Raw genomic sequence first — 8,995 nt, forward strand, 5'->3', positions numbered from 1 at the left:
GTGTGCAAACAGAGGACACGGAGGACATAAAGAAATCAATTTAACCGCAAACCAGCCTCAATCCGTGCATTCAGATCAGAATTTATAACACAATAACGATCATAATCCAGGACTCAGGACTCCACCGCCTCGGCACCGCTGCGGAAACACCCGGACTCTTTTTTTTCTTTTTTTTTTCTACTTTTCCGCACAGACGCAGACAGCTCCGTCCTGCTCCTCAGCGGCCTCCATTTTAGCTCCTTGCCCGGTCGGCGCCTCACGTGTCCTGGACTGTCTTCCTCACATGACCCGTGTGTTTGTCCCCGTGATCAGCGCTTCCATCTCCGTAATTCGGTGTCGTTGAATATCGGCGTTTTACACCCGCAAAAGCTTCATGGATATGCTGGAGCAAAGTCTGGACAGCTCGGCGAGGTGAGAAGCTGCTGGCCGCTTCCTGCTCAGACATGGCTCCACCACGGCCTATAAACCCCTCTGTTTTTCCCCTGCTCCCTGCAGCGCAGTGCAGTTAATAACCTGCCTTCTCAGTATACTTTTAATATTTGTTTCGTGTTGTCTCGCACTGTCTGCGCACTTTGCTCAGAGGATTTCTGCACACATTAGGTTTCCAGCAGAAGCTGTGCACCCTTTTCCAAATCTGTGCGCTTGTTTTATCCAATGCACAATAAAAACAAGTGCACAGCTGCAGTTTGTGACTGTTTTTAGGCTAACAAGTAAATGCACTTCACTGCTACTGTAACTGATGCAGCATCTCTAAGGTTTAAAACTCTTAAATCCAACCACATTAGGGCGTTGTTTGGAGTATTATGTATATTTGTGAAGTTTGCCTTTCCATGCGCAACTGATCAGAGCAGTTAGACTAGACTTCTAGGTCTTAAATAATTCTCATTTCCCCCCTTTAAGTGCAGATAAACTGATTTTAAGTCACGCTTAGACGCCAGTAACGTTTCATTTTATTTATATCTTAATGATTATTCTCCCATATAACCACCCGGGGGCGCCATATTTCCTCAGTTGGTTCAGGAGAGCTGGGTTTGTATTCAGAAAACGTTAACGATCTTATTTCAGAGAAATACTTGAAATTGACTGAGCTCTGCTCTGTTTTTGTTTTAGTCACGACAAACAGGAAACAGAGGAGGTGGTGCAGCTACAGGAAGGTAGGAGCATCTGTTCTTGTAATCCACACGACTGAAACAAATATCAGATTCTTTTTGTGGCACAAAACACACTTAAAAGTGAGACTTTATAGAGTTTTTCCAGGTTCAGAATGCCTTTTTTGGACTCTCCACACAAGGAAGATTGAGTTGGATATAGTTGATTCAACAAAACTGTGGATATTTTTTTATTTCTTGGCATTTAATGACTAAAATGAATTTTATGGTAGTGAGGACATGAGTACTGTGAGTACACGAAGCTCCACTTGGAAAATAACAGGTCAATAGTTCAGATGAGGCCAAAACTTGTTTGGACAGTGGCAGATTTTTGCGTATGCAGAAAAAAAAAACAGGCTTGCTGTTAAGCCAAAAGGCGTGCACCCGCGTTACACTGCCCTGCGCTTGTTTAGTGTTCAAGGCCTGAAACGGTGTGTGTGTGTTGCAGGGGAAGCTGTGGGGACGGACGAGCAGACTGCAGTGACCATCACCGGTGTCCCTCAGACTGCATTTGCTGACCACAATGTGCAGTACCAATTTCGTACAGACAACAGCGGCGGACAGGTGAGCGCAGGCAGCATTTCCTCTGTTGCTGATTTGCCATTCAGATATTTTCTAGTTGGAATGCAACAATAGATCTTCAGATACTGGTAACCATGGTAACTGATAGCAGCAGCAGTTGTGCCCTGGTTAAATGTTCAGGATCTGTTGATCAGGAGCTGAAAAACTTTCAAAGGATGTCAGCTCATTTTTATATAAGGAAGAATTATTTGTTTACCTCGACCAAAGGAGAAAAATGTAAAAAACTCTTTGGCGTCAGCTATCAGACAAATTGTTATTTTAAACATGAAAAAACAGTAAATCAGCCCAGAATTTCACAGTGGGAGCATGACAGTCTTATACAAGGGAGATGGACACAACAGGGAGACACAGAGCCATATTTCTAAAGATAGCAGTTCATCAGCAGCATGAGCATCTGTCTGCTGTTGGTGAAAAAGTTACTCCCGTTCTGAGCTGTGACAACAGATTTTTAAAGTATCCTGGGATCAGGCGTCATAGTTTTACACAAAGGATGTGAGGATATCTTTACAACAAAGCCAGACAGACCTTAATAATAAATATGTGGTGAGTAGGCAGTTGTGATATAGTTGCCCTGTCAGTGATTTTTGCTTCAGTTGACATATTTATTGTGGATCTTATTTTCTTTCTATCCCAGTTATGTTTCTTTAAAAGCGAGGCTGTAGCCACAGATTCAACTTTGGCAGGGATCAAATCGAAATCCGGGCGTCACGCCGCCTGAGGTCATTGAACGTGGGTGTCACTGTTGGTCTGTGGGGTGAAAGTGTAACTGACTTGATTGATAAGCACATGCAAAATTAGCAATGACTGTTGTTTTGACTCCAGACAGTCACTGACACCTTTGAACAAAATCTATTTTTTAAAATTTTGACCCAAATATTTGAAAGTGAACTTGAGAAGTTTCAGAACCAAAAAAACTCATGAAATATGGTAACAAAGAGTTTGTGATCAGAGAGTTTATAAGAGGCTGTGAACAGTGATGGTGGCTGTCCCAGCAGCGCTGTGATTGGATCACTGCTGTCATCTTCAGAATACATATTGTGTTTGGCAAACAGTAAAATTGAAACAGGAGACAAGTGAGACAAATGCGAGCACCTGATAGTTGCTCGATAAGATGAAATGTCTGTGTGACGGCTACACGATGAATGTACATCACCAGGCTTGTGTGAGGTTGACTCGTACCAAAAACAAAATTCAAACACCTCCATATTGGTCACTGACTTCATGCCCTCCTCTGTCTGCAGGTGACCTATCGCGTGGTTCAGGTGACAGATGACCAACTAGAAGCGGCAGCTGACGGGACGGGAGCCGTCAGCGTCGTCTCCACTGCAGCATTTGCTGGAGCCCCTCAGGCAGTAGCGCAGGTCAGTTAACCCTGCAAGATGATCAGGATGCACAAAAGACTCTAAAAATAAAAACAAAGTGCAGTCAAGACGCAGCAGCCATCAGTCTGTACAGGAAGCCACAGATACACCCGCTTCCTTATCTGACTAATCTATCAGCTCGTGACTGACAGGAAGGCTGAGGGGCATGCAAATAGGGGATTGGATCACCATGACGTCAACCTCTTCTACGTGAAATTTCACACGGGCTATAATTATTTAGAGAAGTGTATATGGTTCAGTCTGGAAACGTTTGGGTAGTGACCCTATTTTAATAATTTTAGCTCTGTGTGTGACCACAATAGATTTATTTTTGGCTTTTACCATGAACAACTGTGACATTTTAAAAACACAGTCTGTGAAAAAGTGCATGACAAGGACGTGACCGGATGACACAGAGTCAGTCTGTATATCAAACATGGGTTAAGGAGTTAAGGAGCTCTTATTCTGAAAACTGTATTTCAGCATTTTGGTTTTCCAGTGGCAAAAGTGACCGAATTTGTATTAGAGATGATTCCAGCTGTATAAACTTTCTCTCTCCGACTTTGCAGGCTGTCATCCAGAATCCTTTCAGCAACGGGGGAAGTCCTGGCGGGGAGACGGTGGGAGGAGAGACACGTTTCGCTTATTTCCCTGCAGCCACAGTCAGCGATGGAACAGCCACGGCCGTGTCGGTGCAGGCCACCGCCGACCCAACAATTACACAAGCGGGAGGTGAGAAGCACTTCTTTAACCGTTAAATAAAATAGGCTCATGTTGTCGATCTAATGCCTCGTGGTGTTTCGTCAAATCCAGGTCAGTTTTACGTGATGATGAGCCCACCTGAGGTGCTGCAGACGGCGACCCAACGTACCCTAGCGCCACGCACACACACCTACACTGCGTGAGTACAACTTAAAGCTTCGCCGCACATTGATGCTACTTCCAAAAAATTCTCACAATGACCAAATCACCATAAATCCCTAAACACGTCTGTTTGGCCGACATCTCACCTTTTTCCTCCCAATCCGCACTGGACTGGGTGTACTCTGCCTCTTGCTTTCCTTCTTGGCGTGATCCGTCTTGTCATTGTGTGTAAAACAATAAATATATACTAAAAAAAAGAAAAACCATCATTTAAATCATTTAAAACATCCAACATACTATGTCCTACTTACCTGCCATCCCCAGAGACCTTGGTGAAAGCGAGATGTTGCAGCATGGCAGTTCAGACTGGTGAGAAGAACTTTCACTTACGCCCCCCACCCTGCCCCCATCATGTGTCGTAGAATCAGACGTTTGGTGGCTGCTTAAGATACGAGGATTAAACTGGAGTTTGGTCTGCCTGTGGCTTTGGTTAATAACTGCAGGTTTAGTTCAGGCATCAGTGTTTCCCACAGATTTAGATTTGTTTGTAGCTAGTGTGAGGGCAAACAGGTATGCAGATTACAAAATATTTGAAAATGTCAAACAGATGAGCAACAAATCTCATCTCCAGTGATGATATCGTGTAGAATAACCCCATCACCTTGGACTGCAGCTGGTGGTCCCTGTTCTGCTCTGCAGCCTCGGGGAGTTCGACATAGAGGTGCCAGACTCAGTTTTCCACCTCTTTGCTGTTTTAGTCTGTGATGGTGAGGTTGGACTACATTGAGCCACTGAAGGAGATCTTCAGCTGAATGACTTTAATGAGCAGCACACGCCTACGAGCCACCTACTAGCCACTGCTAACGCAGGACTAGTGGTGTAGCAGTGATGAAACTTTCAAAATAAAAGTGAGGAGGATAAAATTAACTGCAAAAAATGCTAAAATGAAAGGCTAAATATAATAAGGGCCCATTACTATACTTGGGCAGCCCTCCCAGGTAATAAGTGTGTGGGAACCACTGAGCTTTGGTGTTTAGTTTGACTGATTCTCCTTCAGAGAGGGCAACAGCAAACCGTACTCATGATTTTTTGGGGGGAGGTTTAGAGCCTGAATCCTTCAAAGGGTTGAGCTCAAAGAGCGTGCCCTTCAGAGGACTTAAAGGACCTGGGTCTGTTCTTTGGATGTGAAAGTCTAAGTTAACACAGACTCTAGCAGTTGGTATATTTGTGGGGTTCTTTACAGCTCATTAAACCTAACTAAAGATCATTTTCTACTAAAACCAGATGGGTTTTGGTTAACATGCTTTCCTTTATATCAATACTTTTTTTGTTAACAGACTTTTGGGTCACAGTTTTGGCACATCAGCATTGAGTGTGATGTCTTAGCATTTTTTTTCATGTTAATTTACAATTGTTGTGTCTTTTCTTTGTGCCTTTACAGGAAAGTAGATGGTCCACGGGCGCCCAGGGATGAGAGGCGAAGAGCACAGCACAATGAAGGTGCGTGATCGCCAAGGTTACGGATATTTCAGGGCTATTACATCTATCACTCCTTTTTAACTTCAAGTTCCTAAGGAAAGACCATATTTAATTTGAATAGTAAAAGATGCTAGATCAGCACTGATTCATTCTAACATTAAATGAAAGTTTTAAAGCGATTTTATTTTAATTGCTCTTTAATCACAGACATGAATGGCAGTTAAATGTAAAAGTGCACATTTCCAGCAGCTGTTTCGAGACTTCTTTGTTTTTTGTTTTTTCCTGCTCGTGTATATCTCCACAGGTTAGCCACAACATTAAATAAATCTTATGTGGGCTCTTGTGTAGAGCCTCTGTGTTCTGGGAATTCACCCTTTGGGTTCTTCTGGTGTCCCTCATGTGGTTTCTGAGCAGTTTTTGTTGCATGGGATGGTGTAATGTCATGCTGTGGGAGTCTGCTGCTGTTCACACACAGAAACTACCAAACACAAAGGTCACTGAGAGTCGGAAGCAGGCAAAGCTTCTTCTTCTATTTCTTTTCTTTTTTTTATTGACGGTTGGCAAACGAATTGGTGCGTTACCGCCACCAACTGGTATGGAGTGTGGACCAGAATGTCACTTAAGGATTAGAGCAGGCACAGCTGGCGAGGGAGCTGCGCTTTTGTAACGATCCCTGGCGAGTGATTGGCCTAATGTGCTCAGATCAGCCAATAGACACGTACCAATTAACTTTGAATGGGCCAATAGGCGGAGGCTTTATACCTGGAAAAAGAAGAGCAACAGAAGAAGAACAGAAACAGTTTCACTTATCGTGCATGTAACAAGAAGGGTGGCACGTATCGAAGTAAGATCTGCGTGGCAGGAGCTGAGGTTTCCCAGCAGATGTTCAGTGTTATTGACGTCACCAGTCGGTGGTTTTAATGTTGGGGCTGATCGGTGTGTAAAACCACAGCTTGCGAGAGCTAAAACTGAGCATCCTTTTCATTTCCTTTACAGTGGAGAGAAGAAGAAGAGACAAGATTAATAACTGGATTGTCACGCTGTCAAAAATCATTCCTGACTGCAGCATCGACAGCAGAACCGGAGCGGTGAGCGTTGTATAAATAACCCTCTGAAGTTCACTGAAAACTCGTGTATATTTTGCATGACCGTGTAAGTGCTGACAGATGGTTACAGAAGCACCTGCTAGTTAGATTAGATCAGTATGTAACGTGACTTCATTTAGTCTGAAAGCAGCCGTTTCATGTCACTGATCTTTTTAAATTTGCCTCTGTCAGGCCTTCATCTCTTCACATTCACTTCCTGTTCATCCTGTCCTTTGACTTCATGCCTTCATAACTGATGCAGAGTCAGATTGAAGCACCAGGCTTTACTACAGCCAGGGGCGTGTGACAGTGTTTACTTTATTTATTTTATTTTTAGCTCAGCAGGTAACAAAGTGTTTATATGGAAGCAATGACAAAGTGTGTCAGCCGCTGGAGAAAAGTCAGCTCACAGTGGGAATGAAAGACTAGAAAGAAAAATAATATATTATTTGTTTGTTCCTCAGAGTAAAGGAGGCATCCTGTCCAAAGCGTGCGACTACATCCGCGAGTTGCGTCAGAATAACCAGCGGCTGCAGGACAGTTACAAAGAGGTGGAGCGAGTCGAGATGGACAACGAGCTGCTTAGACAACAGGTTAACTTCCCATCATTGTGCACACATCTCATATAGGAAAAAAATTAAAGAGCCCCAGAGTTACTTTTATATTAAAGGGGTAGCTTTGCATGATTCAATCCAAAATCATGCAAAGCCTTATTTATTATTGGGCCATGGTGGAGGGCTCGGTCAAGATACAGAACACAGATTTGTTTCCAGTTCATGCACCTATTGTGACCATTATGTTAAATTTGGGCATAGAAAATAACACTTACATGAATGTGAGAGAGTGCTCAAGTTAACGAGAAAAGCACCGCCGCTCTCCTGTTTGCACTTAAAACACCATAAACGTGGCATGAATCAAGAGAGTTAGGGGCATTTTGATAAAAAAGTCTTGGAAGGATCAAGGATGAATGAAATTAAATACTCTGTCTTACGTTTTCAGATTGAGGAATTAAAGAATGACAACGCACTGCTTCGAGCACAGCTGCAGCAGCACGGTATAGAAGTCAACGGAGATGCAACACCTCAGTGACTGTGGACTGGACAAGTGCAGGATCACAAACACAGAGTCGCGTCCTCCCACACAGCTGAACGACACCAGGAGAGGAGCAAAAAAAAAAAAAAGAAATAACAGGAGACAATTTCTGTCTGAAATTGGACCAGAGAAACACGCAAAAGGCTCACGAAGAACACCGAAGGACTGCAAAGTGAACACGTCTCCTCCTCCTGCAGCTCCATGAAAAGCTTGAACGCTCTGAAATCCGTTAACTGAGTAGCTAACTGAACCTCTCACTTCTGCTTCAAGGAAATCGACCTCTGCACTCCACCGCCACGCTGCCGCCAAACTCTTCTTTTTACTTTAAATTATGAACCTGCCACACAAAGTTTATTTTTAGCGTCTTTACATTTTTATCATCACACAAACTTTTTCCTTTGGGTTTGTTTTTTTGTTTTTTGTTTTTTGGACATGCTTTGTTTGAAGCTACTAAATGGTCCCATTTTGTTTTAATTTATTAGTCTTTAAACAATGTGTACACAGAAGTTTAAAAAAAAGAAAGAAGCTGAAATCATCTCCAGAAATGAACAAATAATGAGCAAATCAGTTGTTTTGATCCTGCTCAGCACTGTTACTAAGAATACTTTTACTGTCAGTGGATTGTTTGTAATTTTTTTTTTTTGTTCATTTTAATTTCTTCCTCTCGACACTGGTACTCCACACACCAGACGGAGCTCACACACATCGTCCATTGTCAGTGAATTCAAAACTATAATAATTTCCGTAGAGTCAAAGTGGGAGTGGCTTTGACATCACGGGCATGGAGGTTTTTCTTTTTAGTGTAAGGCCTTAATAGATGCCTACTGGAGAATATAGGTGTTAACATAGCTCAGGTAATTGGGATTATGCACTGGCAAGCGGTTCCCACGTTCAATGACGTCCTTATATAAAGAATTTAGAGCTCATATGTGTCCCCTGTTAGGTGCAATGTACAAATAAAGTAACACTGAGATGATTTTCAAGGCGAATCGTCTGTGTCGGGCATTAAACCATGGTTTGGTTGTGTATCTGCTTAATAGGTCACTGGAATACAGGTTTGGGCGCGTGAGGTCCTGGTTGGAGACCCGCCTCGGTTTTGGCCCACCGGTCCTGCTGCGTTTCGGTGACTTTTTATTTTCCCTATATTACTATTTACACCTTGGGAACCATTGCTGCTGATTCATGACCATAAAACAGCCATGGTCAGGGAGGGGATACAAGTTATGATGATGATTATGCCTAACTAGATTTTTTTTGTCTACACTGAAAGTCACCACAGCATGGAAATATAACCACTGGCATGACTAATTCTGATACTACAATAAATGAGTGTTTATACCCGAGTGGTGTTTATTATCGAGGTTACGAGGAAAAGCGTCTTGGG

The 8,995-nt window shown here is 43.0% G+C and overlaps 1 protein-coding gene across 2 annotated transcripts; it reads left to right on the plus strand.

Moving 5' to 3' along the window:
- Nucleotides 1-8,995, plus strand: usf2 (upstream transcription factor 2, c-fos interacting). Of its 2 annotated transcripts, XM_065470503.1 has the most exons (11): nt 1-411; nt 1,111-1,154; nt 1,597-1,712; nt 2,972-3,091; nt 3,661-3,823; nt 3,905-3,992; nt 4,280-4,324; nt 5,397-5,455; nt 6,431-6,522; nt 6,984-7,112; nt 7,519-8,995. In XM_065470503.1, exons 1-11 carry the CDS (start codon nt 374-376, stop codon nt 7,606-7,608), a joined length of 984 nt encoding a protein of 327 aa, XP_065326575.1. In that variant the 5' UTR covers nt 1-373; the 3' UTR covers nt 7,609-8,995. The 2 variants fall into 2 exon arrangements, with proteins under 2 accessions (XP_065326575.1, XP_065326576.1); XM_065470504.1 differs by lacking the exon at nt 4,280-4,324 and having other exon boundaries at nt 3-411; nt 7,519-8,994.

The sequence above is a fragment of the Pelmatolapia mariae genome, linkage group LG22 (genome assembly GCF_036321145.2).
Source record: "Pelmatolapia mariae isolate MD_Pm_ZW linkage group LG22, Pm_UMD_F_2, whole genome shotgun sequence".
Classification (NCBI taxonomy): Eukaryota; Metazoa; Chordata; class Actinopteri; order Cichliformes; family Cichlidae; genus Pelmatolapia; species Pelmatolapia mariae.

Coding starts and splice junctions, on each gene's coding strand:
- usf2 (XM_065470503.1), top strand. CDS start 374: ATGGATATGCTGGAGCAAAGTCTGGACAGCTCGGCGAG. Junction 3,092..3,660: donor CCCCTCAGGCAGTAGCGCAG/GTCAGTTAACCC, acceptor CCGACTTTGCAG/GCTGTCATCCAGAATCCTTT. Junction 3,993..4,279: donor CGCACACACACCTACACTGC/GTGAGTACAACT, acceptor TGCCATCCCCAG/AGACCTTGGTGAAAGCGAGA.